General features: G+C 44.4%; 1 protein-coding gene across 3 annotated transcripts in view; it reads right to left on the bottom strand.

Moving 5' to 3' along the window:
* RSU1 (Ras suppressor protein 1) overlaps positions 1 to 21,925 on the bottom strand; it is a 185,887-nt gene extending 163,962 nt beyond the window's left edge. Inside the window, exons 1-3 of one of the 3 annotated variants that reach the window (XM_028156531.2) lie at positions 21,737 to 21,925; positions 21,399 to 21,510; positions 3,900 to 3,950 (exon numbers count right to left, since the gene is read on the bottom strand). In XM_028156531.2, coding sequence (XP_028012332.1) covers positions 3,900 to 3,950; positions 21,399 to 21,507 — 160 coding nt within the window. In that variant the 5' untranslated portion in view covers positions 21,508 to 21,510; positions 21,737 to 21,925. The remainder of the gene's footprint in view (positions 1 to 3,899; positions 3,951 to 21,398; positions 21,511 to 21,736) is intronic. The other 2 variants (XM_054725980.1, XM_008148827.3) reach the window with 2 other exon arrangements.
* Positions 21,926 to 23,215: the final 1,290 nt, after the last annotated feature.

Genomic DNA, 23,215 nt, shown 5'->3' with positions numbered 1-23,215 from the left:
CAAGTGTTGAAATGGTTGTTTCAAAAAAATTGGTCTAAGACTGAAAAGGAGTAGGAAAACATTTACAAAACTAACACTTCCAAACACTGTAAGAAGCAAGGATAAGATTAAAGATTAGACTGAAAAGACTTCAATAACACTGGCTTAGAAGAGAGGGTAATCACAAAGGCAGCAGGTGGAGGAGCAGGCAGAGACTGAGGAAGACAGACTGGAATAACTGCTTTGTTCCCTTCTTTAGAAGCCCAAAGCTGCCCTGGGGCATCATATCGGTCTGCCGGGACTTGGCACAACTCATCAGCTACCAGTCCAATGCTCCATCGGTATTAACTGAGTACCTATTTCATGTTCACCATGCTTTGGGCACTTTTGTCGGGGGTAGGATACATAGCATCAGACAGGGCTCCTCACCTCAAGAAATATCTAAAATAGTTAATTATATGAAGAAATTAGCAACGAACTTGGGACCTTAAATATAGAATATAAAACTAACTTTAAGTGAAAGAGTACTGGGCCTAGAAGACGTGAGACCTAGGGTGGTAAAAGGAGCCCCATGAGGTCACTGGGGGGAAAGTGGGAAGAACTATGAGCGGCTCAGCACGGTGCCAGCCTGCCCTCTCTGTGGATCCTCGGATGTCTGTGAGGAATGCCATCCCACACATCATTCCTCAGGTCTGAAAGGGCCCTAATAACTACAAAGATGATGTGACACCAATTTCCAGAACATAAGGTGGAGTTTCTTTACAGCTCTCACAGTCCAGCACGTTTGAAATGGGCCCATGAGTTAGAAACAGAAGTTTGTGGTGACCACACCTACTCAAGCCCCTATACTGGGAAAGCCTGAAAAAACCGTCCAGTTCCTACACTGACCATTCACCTCAGGCCAGCTTTCCTCCCCGTCACGGACTGCTTCCATCCATCAGCTGCTCTATACAGGTAATTACTGGGAGGCCACTGTGTGTTCAGCAAGAACAAGACATGAAAGAAGACTAGGACACAGTCCTGCTTTCAATAAAGCCTAAGATCTGTTTGGAGAGAGAGAAGAAACATGAAACACTCAGACAAGGATGTGCGATATTGGTGTAAAGAATCTATGAAGAGTAGGTAGGAGTTTGGGGAAGAAAGATTTCAAGTTGGCCAGGGTAGTCGGGGAGCCTGGAGGGGAGGGTGGGGGCAAGGCCACTGCAGAACAGAGAGGAAGGGGCAAGGTAGCCTAGAACAGAGCAGGGCTAGGCACCTGAGGGGGAGAGGAATCTTCCGGTGGCAGCACATAGTGAGGAAAGGCTGGCTAGGTGGGGGCCAGAGCAGAACTGGTTTGGAAAGGCAAACAGCGCCTTCTGCAGGATATGTGTGGTATCGCAGGGAAAGTGGAGTTTCTGAAGGGATGGTCTGGTGGTAACCCTCATCTTTACTCTGAAACTATTCCCCTTGGGCCATAAAGGAAACTCTCCGTTGGGTTCTGAGATTGTGCCTGTCCAGTCACAGCAGAAGGAAATGGTCCAGTGGCTACTCTGCTCCCACCTCCTAGACATGCGTGCATCTAGGAAAGTGGTTGCAGGCAGGGCCGTTTGCCACTGACTTCCCAGTTTCCAAAACTCGTCAACATTGCCCCAGGGCCCCAGGTTTAGATTTCAGTAGTGTCACTGTAGTAATGATGAAACCCTATCAGTGATTACCTTGACAATTTTGAAATATTTCTATGAATTGTAATTTAGAAACCATCAAGAATTTACGCTCATAAAATCTCGAGGAATTTAAGGACCATCAGCCCACTTTCACCTTCCTCATGGCCTCACTTGTACTGTGTTGAGTGGGCCTGTCAATATCAAAACTAGCAGCAGGGAAAGAAAGTTAACGCAACATCACAGTGTCCCCACAGATACTGACTCAAATGCGTGGAGTGAATCGGTGGCCCAGCTCAGGGCCCCAGTTTGAGTAAGCCAGTCATTCATCCCCTAAGTCCACAGTGGGAATTTTCGAGAACAGTGGAACTGGCATGCTAAGAGAAAAACACAAACACTTTTGCAAGATAAAAGCAGTACTGAGGCAGCCCCTATTAAAAACCACAGAAAGTGAAAGACACTGATTACAATAAAACGTGACAGGAGGATGTGCTCGGCCACGTACACATAATGCATATTTATATTGCCATCAAATGGACATATTTACTATAAACACTTGAAAAGCCATTCTAAAGTCATTCATTTAAATGCCAGAAAAACAGTAAAAGATGCTAATTTGACCTTAGTGGAACAGACCGGGTGTCACTGACACTACTCACAATGGCATGAAACAGAATTTACCAAGATGATTAATTAGAGTTTACTGGATAAGCGTGTCTCAAATGAGGAAAGAAGAAGAAGGGAAAAAAACAGGAAGGAGGAAATATGAAGTTTGGATCCATTCAGTCAACCTTTTACAGACACAATTTAAGTCCATATTTGTATGTCTCTAAGTTCATCTCTTATCATATGCCTGGAGAAAGAAACTGATCCATGGATACCTGAGATTTCTATCTCTGTGGAAGTATAAAAAGAAATAAACTACAACCATCTGAAACATATTTTAAAGAATAGATCAATTAATTAAGTAATATGAATAAAGCAAGTTTTGCTTTCTTGTTTAAATGTAAAGTGTTTCACTCTAATGATGATGCATAATATAAGCTTGGCAATGAAGAAATAGTTTTATGAACTATGGAGTATAGAGCTTCAGGAATTCTGCTCACAAAATCTTGGGGAAATCAGGGATCATGCCGTCCACCCTTCTAAACAAACAGCAACACCCTCTGACTGGGATTAGATTCTCAGTGGACAGCAGGACCATTTGCTACAAAAACAATAAAAACAGCTGCATGTCACCTGATACAAAAATGACCCCAAGTGACTTGTCGCCCTCACTTTCAGCTTCTGTGGCCCCTACTACTAAAATGTGACAATTGTGCCACTCTGCCTTTGCCTTACAAATATGCACTTTTTGCTAAAAATGAACTAATCTGCCTGTCTCCTGCACCTGAGGGACCCTGCCACTCCTGATTCTCAATAATCAACAGCTCTGTGACATTGCTTCAAGCTGTACATAATGCACATAAATTCACGACACAAATCCCTCAGGATGACATTCTGCTCAATTTCATCGGACTCAGAAAGCTCCCGAACAAATTCTTGCCACATGATTAGAAAATCACTCAAGGCTGCAGGAAATATGGCAAGCACAAAGAAGTGACAGTCAATTAGGAATGAGAAAGGAGAGTGGGACGCTGTCATTAAAAAATCTTTAAAGCCACAGCTAAAAATAAATGGCCCATATCATTCATGCAAGATATTCTTATAAGAGCCGGTATTAAACCTACTATATGTTAATTATACCATGACACTACTGATGTCCAATAGAAACCAGACTCCAGAATTTTTTAAAATGCAGATTCAAATATATATACAATTTATGCAACTCTGTGGTTTCTCCCCCCCCCCACCCCCCACATTAAGCAGGGAAGGAAAGTACATCAACAGGTAAATTTTTCCCCTTTGAAGAGGAAGTATAGATGAAAGCAAAAAACTCTTATTCTTATTATTTTTTACACTTTTTTTTCATTAAATATTAATGAATGGCCCAGCAGTTCAGGTCACTGCAGCATTTATCATCCCTAAATGGGACTAATTCCATGGAAACAAAATGTCACTTTCTTTCTTCAGCTTATACACTCAATAGGAAAGAATCCTCAAAATAGAGCAATTTACAAAATATGGGAAGACAATATGCTCATGTATCTTAGTGTCACCAAAATAAATTTTAGGATTCCCCAAATAAACATGTGTCTTTAAAGGAAACAAGAGAGTCAGCAGTATCACCACATCACCTACAAGGCAGACACTGTGAAACAAATGGGAAAGTCAACTCACTTATTAGCTTGTTGTGGCTGAGGACCAGTTGTGTGATGTGGGATAAGGAGACTGTAAAAGAAAAGAAAAAATCACACAATTAGTTAATGTACCCAAATTATAGTTACACTCCTACAATGTAAAGTGCTAAATTATTTTCACAGGTTGAAGTGTTAACTCTCACAAAAAGAGACTCAAGGATTCATATAACACTGTCGGTAAATGTTAAATCAAATTAAGAAAAGTCATGCAATTAGCAGTGCAATCAGCACAGCAAGTTGGAGCTAATGAGATTAATGAGCGGGATCAGACATTCCAAGGGCCAGTCAGCTTTGCTTGCAGAGCTGGTTTTTGCTGGCCCAGCCTCAGTGATCCATCTCAGTAACTGTGCCAGTCAGAGAACCGGCCAAGAGTGTGGAAGGCACAAAGCCCTCACCCAAGCTAACAAACCTTCACACCAAGACAAAACGATCATACAACAGACTCATCCAATCCAAACTGTCAATGGTGCTGCTGTCGAAAATCATGATTTACTTACTTATTCTTGTATGGCTTTGACCTATCTTAGTCAATGTATAATCTAAAATTACTACTAGTAGTATACATGTTGATGTTTGAACTGTCCCAGTTGGCCAGTGTGTGCCCATCTAACCTGGTTGCTAAGCCCCTTTGGCAAGTCCCCTCACTCTGAGGACATCCTTGCATTCTGCACAAGGTAATTCAAGCTCTTCTGATACTTTTCTGCCACAGCCCTGGAATCAGTCATTTCTAGAATGAGCTCTAGTTCCTTTTTGTGGAAAATGTATATAGTAAGCCAAAATCTGGGCACTAGATGTGCTCATTGCCATCTAGGGGCTCAATGTTCTCAGCCCCTCTCAGTGGACAGAGCTAGAGAACACATGAATGAACACACACACACACACACACACACACACACACACACACACCTGTGTTCACTTCATTATTTATAGTATTGAAAACCATGAATTCGCAACAACAAATCTGATTTCAATACAGCAAGACAAAGTTCATTCAAGTTTTCTTCCTTTCCATGTTTGTAATCCCCTTATCTAATAGAGAGACCTCTGACTTCCATTACCTTTAACCTACTTACTTACTTCATTGATACTTCTATACATAACTGCATAGAGTTATCTTATAACTTATGCTTATCTACAGGGAAACCCAATTCTGGTAGATTCTTGGTCACAAGCAGGACAGGTAGGTTGGCTAGAGATGTGTAACATTTCATTTAAAATTGAAACTGCCTCAGAAGGCCCCAGAGCCAGCTTATACATGCTGAGGGACATGCAGATTGATGGCTTACACCTGGCTACAGCTACATGACCCGTCAGGCATAAAAGACACTGCTGGACATTTTTGGCTGGGCTTCCCTGAAACCCTGATTCTTCCACATGTCTTGATGGTTCATATCTGGAAACAAAATATGTTCTGAGCAGCTAAAAAAAAAAAAACATCCTAGAGAATCACCAGTGAGCCTCCCAGACCCCTGAGGCTCACCACGTTTTCTTACTCCTGCTAAACCATGTATGTTGTGGATTCTTCTGAGTATTTTCAACCATCCAATGTAGTAATGCAGCAACTGATCTCCCCGCACCTCCTCCTTCCACCATCACACCCTGCTCAGACTCACCCTCCTCATCTGCCCTCACCCTCCTCGCCCTGCCTGGCTTCAAACCACTCAAGCCAGGTTTGCCACCCCGCACAGATGCCCCCCTCATCCCACTCAGGTTCCCACACCTGCTGTAGGCCATCATGCCCCCAAATCTGAACTCCTTTCTTTTTCTGTCCCACTTACTGGCTTTAGGACTGAACAACTACAGAAGGGGGAAGATTTAAGATTTAAGATTTAAGACATTTAAGATTTTAGACACTGCAAAGCATCTCATACATTTTTTGCTTATGAAAGTTAAGATTTTCTTGTCCACCAAGCATAGCATTCCTTTATCTGTTATATAGTCTGATAAAAAAAAAAAATCAAAGAGCTGCCCTCCTACCAAACAAGATGAAATGGATTCACAGATAGATCAGTTGAGACTACGATCAACCTCATGTGAGAACAAACCACAAATAACAAAGGTTACACATAAGAGGAGTTTCTCCCTTATTTATACACAGGCAATCCAGAGGTTCCTGGTATCTCCTTGCTCAATCATCCCCAATGCATGGATCCCATCTCATCGTCCACAATGGCTGCCTGAGCTTAGCCATCATGTCTGCATTCCCTTCAGAAAGACAGAAGGAAAGGAAGAAAGAAAGAAAGAAAAAGCCTCCTCCTTTAGAAAACTTCCAAGAAGTTGCACATGGCACTTCTACTTATAAGCAATTAATCAAAATTTTGTAATATAGTCATGCCTAGCTACAAGGGAGGCAGGGAAATGCAGTCTGTATTCTAGGTGACCACGTGCCAGCTAAAATTAGGGGTTTTATTATCAAGAAAAATGGGGCAAACTGAAACTAGCAGACAACTAACAACCTCTCCCACTAGCAAACTACTCCAATTAAGTGTCACAGAAATCAACTGTTATTATAAAGAAAACTAACAATCCCATCTCCTCCTGCCTTAATTTTTCCTAAAATAACACAACTAATTAAAAACAAAGAATTTTGCTCTCCTCCCAACTAACATTTACAATGAAAGATTTAATTAGTGAAAGCTGGTTCTCTTCAACCACTTCATTGTGTCATTTCAACAAGCATTTAGCAAGAAATAAAGTGGTGAAATTTGTAAGTTTCTTTTTTTTTTAAATAGAGAACAGAAACCCAGTTGTTGCTTCAGCTAATCACATTACTAGAATGTGTTATTTTTCCTTTCTCACTATTGTTATAAGGCTACCTGCTAAAGTAGGTAAGAGGGAGAAAAATTAGAGCAGAAAAGAAAAAATTAATAAAAGACCTTACAGGAAATATTTAGGACAAGAAAGGACTCTGGGCTGGGCCTTCTGGGAGAGCAGTAAGGTTGGACAGAATCAATCACAAAGCCTGGTACAGGCAAAGACCAAGTAGGGACAGGAATATTCATAAAAGCCACGGCTCCCTCCCACTTGGCCATGTTGAGTTCATTGTGAGTCTCCTAAGGAAACTGCACTGTTCAAAAAGAAGGAAGGAGCATTTTCTCAGTCCTTTGAGATTTTTGCTTCCTGGCAATTGTCATTACCTTGGCTCAAATAAACTCATAAAAATTATTTAAAAAGGGGGAGGAGTGAAGAAAAGGTCTACCAATATAGAATGGATTATTTAAAAGTACAAAAGCCACTCTAGTCAAACATGTTGGGGAAATGGGAGCAGGCTGTACCCTGACCTGGATCACACACTGGGAGACCTTCCACTGTGTGAATAACACACTTTAATGGTCCTGCTAGCCATTACCTGCCAAGAATGAGCACTGCCAGAACAGCGAGGACTGTTATTGAAATTCCTACAACAATATTAAACTATGCTTTGCCCAGCCATTTTCAAAGACGAGTATATTTCAAGTCAACTAAATAACTAAGAAGTACGGTTGAAAATAGAACATTTTCAAAAGCCAACTAAATAACTAAGCATTGTGTTGACATACACAGTTAAGTGCTAGCATGCCTTGACTATCATTCTGTCTCTAGCCTTTAGAAATGGGATTGGAGTGAACACTGTTTTGGGCCAAAATGAACAGTGGAAAACAAAAACATTGGGAGGGAGGCATTTGTGAGGGAAAGGGTGGTGGGGTGAGGTTGCTGGCACTGTATACATGATTTATGGTCATTGGTTGTCTAGCCAAAAGGGGGATCAGCAGGAAAATGCTCAAAGAGGACCTGGTTGCTTCAGAAATTTCACAAGAAAGACAGTCAAGGCCTCACTGATTGGATATTTACTGAGCACACCGAGTGTCGAGGTGTCTCTGTCTTGGAGATCCTTGTAGAAGTAATGTTGACCATACATTCTGGTTAGCCTGGGACAGTCTGAGATTATGTCTGCCGTTCCTCTCAGAACTGTACTGGTTTGGATGACAAATTACTCAGTCACTCAATTTAGTGAACATGCCCAAAAATCTTACAATGTAAGGTAAACCCTACAATGTGAGGTATAGAAGGATTACTGAGGAAAGAAATCTATCTGCAGGGACAATGGCAGTTGAGAAGGAAATGTCTTATTGTGGGGTGAAGGACACATCCAAAAGGCCGTAGGGCCGAGGTGCACCCGGCACTGAAGCTGGACGTGGAAGACGTATGGAAACTGGGGGTTACGGAAGCCATCCCAGCCTCCATATCTGAGACGGAAAACAGGGAAGGTACAGGACAGGAGGGAGCAGCCAATATCTTAATGAAATAAACTCAGAAAAATAAAAGGACGAACTAAACACTACTAGAAAAAGAATTGCCTTTTCTAGATAACACAATGGAAGCAGATATTATGTAAAATAGGTTCAGTTTTTTTCCTTCTTCTGCAGCACAAAGTAGGCAGCACGGGATGAGAAAAATAAGCATGATAAAATCCACAGCCCCCTAAGATGAAATTATCGGCTTGCTTTCAAAATAACCCAACATATCACAAAGATGTGGCACACTGGAAATTGTCTCTAGTTTCATTTTGGTAAATTAGAAAGCAAATTATCCCTTTGGTAGCACTTTAGAGAAGGTAGAAAGTTCTGGCTTTACAGCATGACATTTACATCCAGAGAAAAACACGGCCAGGATGACACTAGGGGAATGAGACCTGAAAATACACTAAGTGGTATGAGGCCTGAAAGTTTCTGCAATCTTGTCACAGGTCGGAACCAGCCATCTTTGGGTTACAAACGAAAGGTTCCATAACATTGGCCACAAAAAGTGGACTGCACTCTGAACTGAAGCAATCAGAAACACACTGCTTTCATCAGAAGGCCCAGGGTCACCCCCTCTTGACAGCTCCCGTGGTATCAAATATTGCCATGTTGGGAGAACCGCCGTACCTCCTGGGATATTCAAAGAGGGCCACCTTGTTAGACAACTCCAGGGGGCACCATTCAAATTCTGTACTACACCCGGCTGGTGTGGCTCAGTGGTTGAGCATTGACCTATGAATCAGGAGGTCACAATTTGATTCCCTGTCAGGGCACATCCCTGGGTTGCAGGCTCCAACCCCAGTGTGGGGCTTGCAGGAGGCAGCCAATCAATGATTCTCTCTCATCACTGATGTTTCTCTCTCTTTCTCCCTCTCTTCCTCTCTGAAATTAAAAAATAAATAAATAAATTCTGTGCTACCCCTCGAATTACACTGCATACAGTATCCTATGTTAATTTGTTTCCTCCCAAGTTGCAGACCAGAAAGAATTAATTTGAACTTTATTCTTTATGTCGAAAAATGGTCCAAATGGCTTTTCCATTTTGGCTCCCCAGTAGGCTAGACATAGCAACAGCCCTACACAATGCTGATTCTGAGACTCCACCGGGATGTGGGAGTGGTCAGATGTCAGCACCAGGAAACAATGCTGACCAATTTGGGTTCTGCGTCTCCACGATGCATGATTAAAATGCCTGCCATGTCGCATGGCTGAAGTTATTTCACCCATGGTAGTAAGATATAGATTCAGATCTTCTTAAATATGCAGCTTCTGACAATATATTAAAGTGAAGAAGACAATAAAATGTTTGGTACCAAGATATAATACAAATATCATATTCATCAATACACTCAGGATCAGAAAAACATTTTTTTACATTTCATTCATAATTTAAAACTTCAAAAAAAATCATCACAGTATGAAAACCTTCCTTTACTTCATAACTAATTACTTTGAGGAATTGGAAATTCTTTAGTAGCAAGTTTTTAAAACTGATTACTTGACTGAATTCTATTTACAGATAAAGGGTCCATCAACCATAATTAATTGCTTTCACTCAACAGAAAGCAATTTATCATATGTGATCATTCAAAAAAAGCGATACTTCTTTCGATACATAAATAAGAGCAGAAATTCACATGTAAGAACATCCCGTGAGCTGATCATTGAAGGGGGGATTGCATCAATTGGGACATTAAGTACTATCCATGGTTTCAGGCATCCACTGGGGGTCTTGGACTGTATCCCTTGCAGATAAAAGGGGACTACTGCCTATGACAGGCAAAGGATTAACATTCTTAATACATAATGATTTTTCCCATTGGTAAAACGCAAAAAATATGCTGCTCCTTAAGTACAGGATGATGTCAGTAGTATCTGGTACAGAGTAGGTTCTCAAAAAATGGTGGTTATGTTTATTAATAATTAGGAAATTCTGCATTGGTTCAGCTGACGCACAGGCTGCTGTGATCTCCTTGTTGGAGCTCTGCCGGGCAGAAGGCTGGGGGTGAGAAGTCTAATGGTCTCTGGAGGGAGGCGTGGGTTTGTGGGGGCCACTGGGGACACATCAGTGTGTGTGAGAGGAGAGGGCAGGGGAAGAGGCTGGAGCTGGACTGTGGGGACAGACATCATGCCAGGAGAAGATCTAGGGACCCTGTAGCTGGTCAGAAAAAATACCAGGTCTGAGCTGGGAACAGCTGGGTGTCCATCTGGGAAACTAGTTATTTGAGGCTGGGGAAGGAAGCAGCCGGAGGTCAGGATAAGGCATGTCATAGGGAGAGAAGCTGAAAGCCGAGGGTAAAAACAACAATGAACTGCCCGTGAGACCAAACCATGGGTGAGAACAGGTGGCACAGGGGTTCTCATGCGTCGAGGCTGCTGAAGGACTCCCAGCTCTTTGAGCTCTGAGGACACCGCCTGTGTAGGCAGCAGGTATACGAGTCCACGCTTCCTGCTTCTGAAGGAGGTGTGCCTTTACAGGCAAACCCGGACTCTGGGGTTGAGGTAAGAGGTATGGAGGGAGGCAGAGCTGGAGGCTGCTCAAAGAGAGAAATGAGTTGGAGAGAAACGTCCACCACCATCCCCGGAAAGAAAAAAGTGCTGTGCCCCGCCAGCTCCTTACTCATCTCCAGAGATACACAGAAGTGAGAATGCACCATACTGTCTGAAAAGGAAAGCATGTGCATTGGATACTGCCCATGTCCTCCTTTGGGGAGAAAAATGGACTAAGATTCCTTTTTATCTTTTGGATAAAAATGCCATACAGTTTGGCCATTTGTGGATATTTGTTTGCTCTATTTGGCCAGTAAAAAACAGGGTCAGAATTAATTAGTTTCTTGTTTGGAAACAGCATTTAAAGGGTTCTCTGAAACCACGAGCAAATTATTCAACCTCTCTGTGCCTCATTGTTCTCATTTAAAATTCCATAAGAGGAAGTTAGTAATAGGACTATCATAAAGGGTTTTTATGAAGACTAGATGAGGAAACAAAGTGCTTACAACTGTGCCAGACACATTGGCCTGGTCCCCCCCAACTGCCCTCCCCTGCAGGCCGGGTACCCCCCAACTGCCCTCCTCTGCTGGCCCAGTCACCCCTAACTTTCCTCCCTGCTGACCTGGTCCCTGCCAACTGCCCTCCCCTGCAGGCCTGCCCTCCCCAGCTGCCCTCCCCTGCAGGCCTGCCCCCCCCAACTGCCCTCCCCTGCAGGCCTGGGTCCCCCCGAACTGTCCTCCACTACAGGCCTGGTCCCCCCCAACTGCCCTCCACTGCAGGCCTGGTTCCCCCCAACTGCCCTCCCCTGCAGATCTGGTCCCCCACAACTGCTCTTCCCTACAGGCCTGCCCCCCCAACTGCCCTCCCCTGCAGTCCTGGTCCCCCCTGTCTTCCCTGCTGACCTGGTCACCCCTGACTGCCCTCCCTGCTTGCCTGATCGCCCACAACTGCCCTCCCCTGCAGGCCTGGGTCTCCCCCAACTGCCTTCCCCTGCAGGCTTGGTCCCTCCCAACTGCCCTCCCCTGCTGGTCTGGTCTCCCCCAACTGCCCTCTCTGCTTGCCTGATTGCCCACCACTGCCCTCCCCTGCAGGCCTGGTCCCCCCAAATTGCCCTCCCCTGCAGGCCTGGTCCCCCGCAACTGCCCTCCCCTGCAGGCCTGGGTCTCCCCCAACTGCCCTCCCCTGCAGGCCTGGGTCTCCCCCAACTGCCCTCCCCTGCAGGCCTGGTCCCTCCCAACTGCTCTCCCCTGCTGGTCTGGTCTCCCGCAACTGCCCTCCCCTGCAGGCCATCTTGAGTCCACATTGGGGCAGCCATCTTTGACCACATGAGGGCGGCCATCTTGTGTCTTAGTGTGACGGTCAATTTGCATATTACTCTTTTATTAGATAGGATGTGCATGTGCCTGTCAATAATGTTAGTGACATAAATAAGGTGAGATAGCATAAGCTAAGAACACAGCTTCTGAAGTCTGACTGCCTGGGTTCCAAGCCTGGCTCCACTAGTTATTAGCTGTGTGACTCAGAGCTAGTCACTTAAGTTCTAGAAATCCCTTTCCTCAGGTATAACCTGGAAGATGATGAGGAAAGGATGATAATAATCATAATGAAATTGTGAGGTTCAAAAGAAATAAGCCATAAGGAGAGTACAACGTCTGGCAAAGGGCATGTATATGTGTTTGTGCGTGTGTATTAATACACTCCATTATACATGGCATTTTAATTATATTATCTGTTTTTTATGCTTCTAATACAGAAGGCACACCTTGTAGAATACAAATACATAACAGGTTAAATAAGTAACTTTCACACAGCCTGAAGACTTAAAAAACCAACTTACATATGAGCATTTGCAAAACAATCTTTTGTATACTGAGGTTACCAATCTCTGGTCTACACTATGCCTTAAAAAAACAAGAGGCCAAGACTTCTTCCAGTTAACTATGTGGTCTGATGTGTGTCTTTCCTGTGGCCCAGTTTGGACTTAAAATTGAGACCTATTCTGAGCCTAGAAGAATAATTAACAGATGTGCAGAAAAATATATTAAATGAAAAATTCTTTACGAAACACCGGTAAATGATAACTAACAGTACCATTTGATGTAATTCAGGTTTATTCTGTTATGGTACACAAGAGGCCCGATGCACGAATTCATGCATGGGTGGGGTCCAGCCGGCCCGCTCCAATGGGGGCCCATCAGGCTGGGCTGGTGGGGGAGAGGGGCCGAGGGCAATTGGCTGGATGGCCCCGCCCCCAATCAAGGTGTTGGGGGCTGATCGGGGGCTGGGCCTGTAGGTGGTTGGCCAGCTGGCCCCGCTCCTGATCAGGGGCATGGCCAGCTGGGGGGAGGGGCTGCAGCGGTTGGCCGGCTGGCCCACCCTCAATTGGGGTGTTGGGGGCCAATTGGGGGCCAGATCAGCCGGGGGTGTGGGGGCCAGTCAGGGCCTGGATCAGGCTGGTTGGCTGCCACAGTGCACGTCATAGCCACCAGTCATTCTGGTCATTTCGCCTTTCCAGTCGCTGGGCTTTTATATATATAGATGAACCAATATTTCCCAAACATTATCTTCTCTAGCACCAGACTTCATAGAGTGTTCTGAACTAATGTTCTAAGTTTGAAGACAGAAAAAATGAATTAATATACAGTGCAAAGACATCTCACATCTGATCACTAAATTCAATTAAGATTAATAGTTTTTTTGGAAAACCATAAGGAAAAAGAAGGGTTCACAGTTAATACTGATCAGATAGAGAATAAATTGCTTCTAGTGTTTTCCTCCACAGTTAAAGCTCTGCAACAATATGGTAAGACAGACTCATAGACAGAGAGCAGGCTGACAGTTCTGGGAGTGAAGCTGGGGGAGTAGAGGGATTGAGCCAAAAAATAAAAGAGAGAAAGAACTCATGGACGTGGACAACAGAGCTGGAGGAGGGTATAAGGGGGGATATATGGGGATGAAAAAAGTAAAATAAAGAAAAAAAAAATACGATAAACCTAAGTTTCCAGGCTGCAGGCTACCCAAATGATACTTTTTTTTTTTTTTTTGACCCAGAGTTTTCAAGAATTCTAAAAGTGAATGCCTTGTAGCAAGGCCTGCTGTCCCAGGCACCCCAGAAATCCCACTCCTTAACATCTGAGCCAGACCTCTGTTACACTTCAGGGGTGGGAAACAACACAGCACAGTTATTGTAGAACAAAGGTTGTAGATACACTTAAGTGTGAGCTCTGATTCTGCCACTAACTGTGTGATGCTGGGACTTACAACCTCTAGATCACCTTCTGCTTGCTCATCTGTAAACGCTGCAGCAAGGGGTGATGTTATAAGTGAGAAGCATTTGCCCCACTATAAGTAGTCAAGCATGAACCATTCAGAACCTCTAATGTAGATGTGATGGGGTGAACTGTGGCTCCTAAGATTCCTGTGTTGAAGCCCTAACCCCCAGTATCTCAGAATGTCACTGTACTTGGAGACAGGACCTTTAAACAAGTTAAAATGCAGCCATTAAGGTGAGCCATAATCCAAACTGACTGTATCCGTATGAGACAAGGAAAGTGGACACACAGAGAGACACCAGGGACAGGCATGCTCAGAGGGAACACCCTGTGAGGACACAGCGAGAAGGCATCCATCGCAAGACAAGGAGAGATGCCTTAAGAGAAACCTGCCCTGCCTACACCTTGATCTTGGACTTCCAGCCTTTCAAACTATAAGAAAATGTCTGTTGTTTAAGTCCCCTCCCCCGCCATCTCATCTGTGGTATTGTGCATGGCAGCCCAGCACTGTTAAACATCACACACTGATGAAATATGCCCCAAGGGGCGATGGCAAATTCCATTCGCCCTATCTCTCACTGGGAGACTCACCGATCAGTGCCTCTCTATTCGGAAGCCCCTGTGCCTGCAGCAGAGGCTTCAGGTCGCACTGCAGTTATGAAACGCCCCAATCACAAAAGATGCTTTGGATCAGACAGACCATGGCAAAGGGAGGTTTCTTTTGCTATAAGCTTCTAGGATGAAGTACCATAAAAGAGGATATCCCTTCACCTGAAGAAAGAGGCATGATGGGGCAAGAGGAAGCAACTGCCCAAGCAGGAGTGCATGATGGTGAGTGTGAGCTGAGGAAGCCTGAGGAAAATGCCGAGGCTCCACACTGACCCATGCTGGTCTGGCACTTGACCTACATGGACTGTTCCTAGGCCACATTTTTATGCTTTTGCCTTAAAAAGTAAAAAAATAAATCAACCTGCACAAACTTGCTATTCAATGAAGCAAGAGACCTTTATGTAATGTTAAGAAATCAATTCTAGTTTTTGCTTTGTAATAATGTATCTCAGTTATCTAGATTGAATTATTTAAACCAGGTTCTTGTAAATTTATGAAAAGAGGATCTAGGATCTGGTTTGCAATTATTTCCATATCAACTCTAGCACTTTTTATCATAATTAAAAGCTGGCTATAATGGCAAAGCAATGGGTGTTATGGTTTCTTATAAAAATCTAGCTACTTCCAAAAAAAAAAAAATCTAGCTACTTCTAATCCATTAACCAGCTTACAGTTTTCTTAACTTAGCAAATATGAATTAATCACTGGGAAATTTAAAGATTCAACAGTGAAGAAGCTCCCAAAGACTCAGCTTACATTGTGCCCATCACAAAAATAAATACATTCAATAAATAGCTATAGGGTGACATACAGTATCTTAGTTATTAGTTGAAAAACTGCCAACAGTTTAATGCCTGTCATCCTCAACAGACAGGAGCACACTACAACTAAAATCCTGTGAAACACCCAGCTGTCCAGCCACCTCCCACACTGTCCCTGCTCCTGACCCCATCACACTGCCATACCCACTTAATGTCTCCCAGGAAATCTCAGTCAGATGAGGAAGGAGGCACTGGGTGCCCAGACTTTATGAACCAGTGAGACAAGAGGTGAAGACCACTGGAGAAGTGCCATGACCGAGAATTCAAAACACTAAGGAGACACTGTTTTGCATATTTTACATAATCATAGATAAAAGTTTAAAATATTAATAATAGTGAATATTAAGACTAATATGTGCCATGAGATAGACTGAATGTTTGGGTTTCCCCCTAAAAGTCATATACTGAAACCTAACCCCTATTTTGTGACGGTATTAGGAGAGGGGGGCCTTTGGGAGGTGATGAGGTCATGAGGGCTGAGCCTTCATGGATTAGGTATTAGTGCCCTTTATAAAGAGACTCCAAAGAGATCCCTTGTCCTTTTTACCATGTGAGGACACAGTGAGACGGCCATCTATGTAACAGGAAGTCGGTCCACACCAGACAGGGAATCTGCCCATTCCTTGATCTTAGACTTCCAGCCTCCAGAACCATGAGAAATAAATTTCTGTCACTTACAAGCCACCCAGCCCGAATGAATGGACCAAGACATGCTAGATGGTATTCAAGACATTTCACAGATAATGATTCAGCAATTCTATGAAGTAGCTACTCTTACTATTTCCATTTTACAGATGCAAAATCTGAGGCACAGAGAGGTTACGTGACTTGCCCAAGATTAGACTGCTAGTAACATAAAGCTGCTCACAAAAAAGAAGCCATGGCTGATGGGAACCAAAATGCCCAATGATTGAAAAATTGTAAAAGGTCATTCATTATTAGTTCAGTTATATCAAAGGGGTCACAATTTTTTCATTTTATCTCCTACCTGGATGAAACATTTTGTTCCCACTCTGTCCTAAAATAAAAAATTGAACACTAAACAGTTCTATCATGTTCCTGATGGTTGTAAACTGTTCCCTCTGGAAAGTCGGGGAGAAGTCTGTGGCAGGGACACAGAGGCAACATTCCCTCCGCTGTGCTATGCTGTCTAGCCCATCTGAACTCTTAATTAATGCAATAGCATCCTTCTTCAATCAACTTTCCCCAAGCACAATGCCAAGTACAGAGATAACAGAAGCAAGCACACCAGGCCCAAAAGAGCCACTGAACCCAGGCTGGATGGGATGGTGGGGAAGCATCTCAATGGAGTTATGTAGATAGATAAATCATTCTTTCTTTTTTAAGCATTAAGTGACAAGGGAGGGATTAGTTAGCTGGGGAGAGAAAAAGGCTGCCCAGGCCAAGATATTGCAGGGTGGAAAGGGTCAATGAGGAAAAGAGAGGGGACATCTGTAATACTTTCAACAACAAAGATGAACTTTTAAAAAACACACACAAAAAGGAAACCACAAAGAAACACAAAGGTGGGCATAGACAGGCAACTTAGAGGAGTCGAAATATAAAAGGTCTTAATAAAGATTACAGCTAACAAGACATGGTCTTCCCAGCTCTTTAACCTTCCCCTCAAAGACAACCTACAGGCATACTCAGATACTGTGGGTTCAGTCCCAGACTACCTCCAAAAGCCAGTATCGCAATAAATCGAGTCATAATCCCTTTGTGCTGGAGGGTCTTTGACTTCAATTTGTAAAAATTAGCAATATCTGTGAAGTACAATAAAACAAGGTATGTCTGTAACTGATAATTCCTAACAGAGGTGACTACTTCCAGGTTTAACACAGCTTTTGAAACCAGAGAACCTATGAGTACTTTTGTGGATTATTTTATAGGCTCCTTTAGAAAGACCTCCGAGGCAGGTTATTTTTTTTAAGATTGATCTGAAAGATATTTCAGACTAACCTGAAAAAAAAAACCTGATAAAGGCCTGAACACCCAGAGAGTAATAAACTTGAAGAGATTAAAACGTCACAAAAGACTTAAGTAAAAGAAATGGGGAAAGTCTTGCAGGCTCCTGCTGGGATTCTCGCTCCCGGAATCGGATTACAGGACCCTTCAAAAGCATCCAGTGAAGACAGCTGCTGTGTGGGAGAGTTTCTGCAGTGAAAGTTCTTTAATAAAAAGAACAAAATCGGTGTCGTTACACTTGGAAGCTTTAAAGAGAACATGTGTGCAGATTACACGTCATATAGGAAAACAATGAAGAAAAAGAAAAAAATGAGGGGTAATTAAAAAAATAACAGCAATCTAAATCTATAACAAAACCTAGGCAAAAGTACCATACCCTCCAGATCCTAATAAGCCACGTAAAAACATCCACACAGGCCCTCGCCGGTTTGGCTCAGTGGAGAGAGTTGTCGGCCTGTGGACTGAAGGGTCCCAGGTTCAATTCCGGACAAGAGCACATGCCTGGGTTGTGGGCTCGATCCCCAGTGGGGGGTGTGCAGCAGGCAGCGACAGATGATTCTCTTTCATCATTGATGTTTCTCTCCCTCTCCCTTCTTCTCTGAAATCAATTAAAAAAAAAGATTTAAATAAAAATCCCACATGCCAAAACCGGTTTGGCTCAGTGGATAGAGCGTCGGCCTGCGGACTCAAGGGTCCCGGGTTCGATTCCGGTCAAGGGCATGTACCTTGGTTGCGGGCACATCCCCAGTGAGGGGTGTGCAAGAGGCAGCCGATCGATGTTTCTCTCTCATCGATGTTTCTAACTCTCTATCCCTCTCTCTTCCTCTCTGTAAAAAATCAATAAAATATATATTTAAAAAAAATAAAAATCCCCACAGGACAAAAATCCCTCACCCTGTCTAATTAACCATGCTCTTCTTGGTTCAGGCCAATATGGTGGAACTGGTGATAGCTGAGGCTTACCAAGTTCCATCTGGAACTTCCCATGAATAGTTAACATTCCATGTGCAGGCACAGTGCTCAGCAGCTGACATACATCAGTGCCCTTAGCACTAAACCAATCCAACCAAATGGGTACTGACATCTCCCTTCGACCATGAGGAAACTGAGGCTCAGAAAGGTTAAGCAGCTTCTCTCCAGTTTCACAGCAGTAAGTAGAAGATGGAGAATCTGAAGCCACTCTATTCCACTCCAAGGCGCCACTTCTGAGCACCGTGTCCAGCATCGGGCAGGGAACTCTAGAGCCTGTCCGCTGGCTGTCTCTGGCCTGGGAGGTTTTCTCCATCAAAGCTTTTGGTCTCTAAGCTCCGGAAAACATTTTTTAAAGCCAAGTACTGTCTGAGAGGAGGTGCTGCGCTTCTAAGACACAACTCTCCCCGGCAGACAGACAGATGGACAGCTCCTGTGAGAATATGTACAAATATCCATTCTTATCTTTTGGGAGATAGGAATGAACATACTTCCTGGGGAGTTCAGTGGAAGAGAATGGTTATTGTGTCTCATAATTTCCCTTTAATGTCCTTACATTTTTTTTTCAGTTTCTCCAAAGATAAGAGGCTTATCTTAGCACTAAACCAATAAAACTATTCATAAAACTACATGATAACAGCTAAAAATGTTACAAGTAAAAAGGCTGTGACTTCTCATGCCGCAACTAACATAATCTCGTCAAATATTTTAATATGTAAAATACGATGTGCACTACTGATGCATGGATTCCAGGAGGAATAGGCTTTGGAAGGCATTCAGGACCCTCCCGGCTCCAGAAGTCAGCCACTCCTTGGGTCTACACACACTCCAGAGGCCAAACTCACTCCCGCTGAACTCGCCAGGAAGTACACTCTTCCTTTAGTATGCTCTCCTGGAAAAATTAAGAATGATCTTACTTTCCACCACCTCATATGACGACGGAAACATCTTTTTCAGGAAACAAGTGGCTCTTTTTTCCTCAGTAAAAGTCAAGGCCTCAGAGAGATAACGCAACTGAACCAAAATAGCTACACCACTCTCCCTACTTATAAATATTACAGAAAAAAAAAATCCTCTTGAAGCTGAGAAATATAATGTTTTTCTGCTGAAAGCAACCTCTTTCTTCCAGCCCATGAGAAAAGGCGTGCCAAGGAGCAGAAAGCCATGGGGCCAAGAGTACGGCAGAGCCAGGCCTCCTCCTGGCCGCTCCCCACCTCCTCCCTCCACTGCAGCGGTGTCCCCAGTGATCAGCAGGACCAGCTCGGGGACACATCCAGGTCCACAAGTGCCAATTCAGCACCAGAGACATCTGCTCTGTTGCTGCTCCAGGAAAGCCATCACCACTGAGAGAGGCCAACACGTAGCAGGAGGCTGAGATGCTAATTAGTACAAAAGCTGAGCTTAATGGCAGGTAGTATCTTCCTAAGAGTTTACAAATTTTCATCAACTTTTCAGAGATGTATCAATGGCACATTGTCCCAGGCACAAACCACAGAGTCACAGTAAATCTGACTCTGCTCTCTCAGGCCTAAGAAGCAATCCATTATATTTCGGGGTCTCCTGGATCTCTCCCCTTCTCCTCCACTGTCACAAACTAGTGTGGATCTCATAAACTCACAGGCCTAATCCAGCCTTCTTTCTTTCATCCATCAACCGTTGTGAGTACCTACTGTGTTCCAGGCAATATTAGAAAGAAGGCAAATATGAATTTTGCACAGCGTTAAGCCCCTCCAGGCTCCCAGTGGGGAAGAGAAACCGCACGTTACAATCCTGTGTAACAAGGGTCATGAAACAAGGTATGTCTAACTTCATAGAAGAGAGGGTTAACTAGCTATGTCAGCTTGGTACAGACAGAGGCTTTACCTAGGCTGGGACGTCTGAGCTGACTCTTGATAAACAGTAAACATATTTTGGGTACAGAAGAGTGAAGAGGGAGGAAGCAATACTTGTAAAGGTAGACACACCTGAAAGCATGTGCCCTGGCTCAGGAAGGGCAATGAGGTAGAATGGCTGGGACACCAAATGCACGGAGGGGACGGGACCTAAGGTAGGTTGTGGTCAGATGCAGGAAGGACCTGCATGTCACGCCAAGGAAACTGGAGCATTACTTTACTGTTGGTAATGAACAACCAGGGGTGTTTGAGAGAGAAGGTCCAAACTGAAGCCACATTCAGCCTGAAGAGTATTTTATTTCACCTTTATAAAGTATTTTTCAAATACTGAAATTAATCGCCCACCTCTGAAATTTGGTAAATGTCACCTGGATACTTGGTTTCTTAAAAAAACAAAACAAACAAACAAACAAAAACATTCTGACAACACTGAGCAAACTTCTGCAGGTGGAAACGACTGTTTGGATCTGAGCAGTAGGCGGGATACTATTAAGGAGGTCATGACTACCCCCCAGACCTTTGAGTTTGCATTCCCTGATTCCCTGGTTTAAAGGACAGAATAACAGGAGAGACCTGTGTTACAGGAAAAAATAGCACTGCGAGCAATAGAGACTAGACCACGGGGTCAGTAAACCTGGAGGCAAGTGGGAAAGTTAGGAAGACATCACAATAGCACAAGCTGGAAATAACAAAAAAAAGTCTGCACTAAAGAGAACAGACCCACAAAATGGTAATGAGTCAAGAAATGTTCAACATACTCCAGGCACAAGAACACGTATCACGTCACATCTGTGCGGCCTTTGTTCAGGGGCCAAAGACTATATTAGGAGAAAAGAAGAATAATTCAAAAAATGATTTTCAATTAAAAAACTAAAGTGGCTATTCAGTAAACCGTGTGGACAACCCACCCAAATGCCATAAATGCGCATAGACAACTGCTGAGGTACAGCAGCAGCCATCTGTGTGATTCTTGCCCTGGCCCCCTCGCGCGTTTTCCAGGCAAAAGGGAACCCGTTCGGACGGCAAACTTTCTGAGCTAAGGTCTTGACAAGTGATGTTTCCAAGCGGAGGGTGGACTATCAGCCATTCCAACCTCGCACGCAATGGCCGGCAGTTGCTGGGAAAACTTGTAAGCCCTTCCAGCCCCTCCCAGGGGAAGGCCCGGCCCCAGCACTCACACAGGCCGTTGACATCCAGCATGTTGGAGATGCCGCGGTCACTCATGTCCACTTCCGGCTGGTTCTTCTCCCGACTCTCCTCTACCAACTTTTTCAGAGACTTGGACATGATCTGTACCCAACGACAACCACAACGCACGTGGGTGAAGGCAGGAGGGTGCCGAAGCAGAAAGGAGAGAACTCTGCTTGGCACTCTGGGCTTCCCCCGGGCCCTGGAAAGTGGGCAAGGGACGGGTGCAAGCTGGAGGGCGGGGCGGGGCGGGGAAGGGGAAAGGGTCCAGCACCCCTCCAACCGCGCGGAGGCAAGCAGAGCCAAGTGCAATGCCACACACACTCACCTCAGAGGGCAGCACCTAACAGGTGGAACCGTGGACGCTGCAGGCTCCCGCAGGGCGCGTTTTGCGGGTGAGAGATGCACTCCACCCAAGCTACAGCGATACCCAAACAAGAGAGCGCTCCCGGGCGGACGCTCTGCGCAGGCGCATCGGTGCCGCCCCGCCCCGGCCCGCGCTGGACCCTTCCCAAATTAGGAGAACAGTTTACTATGTTTGGCCGGCGGGCGAGGCTTCGCCTAAAGGAGAACGCGTGTCCCCTCAACCGACCAATCACGTCCGTGTTTCGGCCTGAAGGTCCCGCCCCACCCCGCGATTAGTGCTTCCACCTGGGTTTGGAGATTCTGATTGGGCCGGGGTTGGCGCGTGCGCGTTGGTGTTGGCGCAGGCTCAGTTGGGTGGAGGCGCCGCGGATGAAAGTGGGGAAGCTCAGGAAGCGGCTGTGTGTTGGGTCCCGGGGAAGCGAGAAGTGACCCTTTTCTCAGGTCCCGCTTCTGGGGCTGTGAACCCCCTCATCAGAAGTTGCCACCGTGAGTCCCCTGCCCCTGAGTGTGCCCCCCGCCATATTATGAGCGCGTCAAAGACGAACTGCCTGGTGGTCTGTGTCCCCAGCGCCCAGCCGAGGACCTCTGTGTCACAGGAAGAGGGAAATACCAAGATAAACAAATGACCTCTCTTTTCTAATACTACTCTCAAAATCGTTTCATATGCTTTGTATTTGAATGGTGATTTCATTATACAGTTTTCATTTTTTTACTAGCGTTTCTAGCTGACGTTCTTTTTCTTGTAACCTTTACGATATCTCGACGATCTTGCAGCTTTGCCTTCGTCTTTATTGCTTGAAATCCAATGAAGTATTCGTGAAGATTAGGAACCCACTAACTTACTGCTCTACCTTAGACTGATTCTGTCTCTCCAGCTGAGTGGTTACCTGATTTCACTTGATTTCTGGGTTCCCACCGACATTTCTTTGTATACATCTTGCTGGGGTACCTCTGTTGACTAAATTATGATCCCTCAAGTATCCCTTTTTGTGCGTGTTTAATCTAGTTCTTTCCCATTCTTGCTGCTGTAATTCTCTGTCTGATGACTCTGGGTTAGTATTTCATAGTCAAGCTTGAAGGTCTGAGCAGATTTTTCTAGATAGCCGGTGTGGTAGCTCTTCGGTTGTTGACGTGTGTTTGTTTCCCTCCTTCATCAGCATTAATTTTCCCTGGGCTGCTTGTCTTTAGAGGTGAGAACCCAGTGTTATGGCTCTCTGTAATCACAAGACTGCCTTTGCTGATGGAGGGAAATGAATTATGAGCACCAGCTATGGCTGTTCTGTTACTTATGGTTTCACCTTTTTTTTTTTTTTATTATTTAACCATTACCATTTTATTTTATTTATTTTTTTAAATTACTTTATTGATTAAGGTATCACATATTTGTCATCAACCCTCTCCCCCCGTTCCCTTCCCAACCTTACCCCCCACACGCATGTCC

This window comes from Eptesicus fuscus, chromosome 2 (genome assembly GCF_027574615.1).
Source record: "Eptesicus fuscus isolate TK198812 chromosome 2, DD_ASM_mEF_20220401, whole genome shotgun sequence".
In the NCBI taxonomy this organism is placed as follows: Eukaryota; Metazoa; Chordata; class Mammalia; order Chiroptera; family Vespertilionidae; genus Eptesicus; species Eptesicus fuscus.
This window is presented reverse-complemented; position numbering and strand designations above follow the sequence as displayed.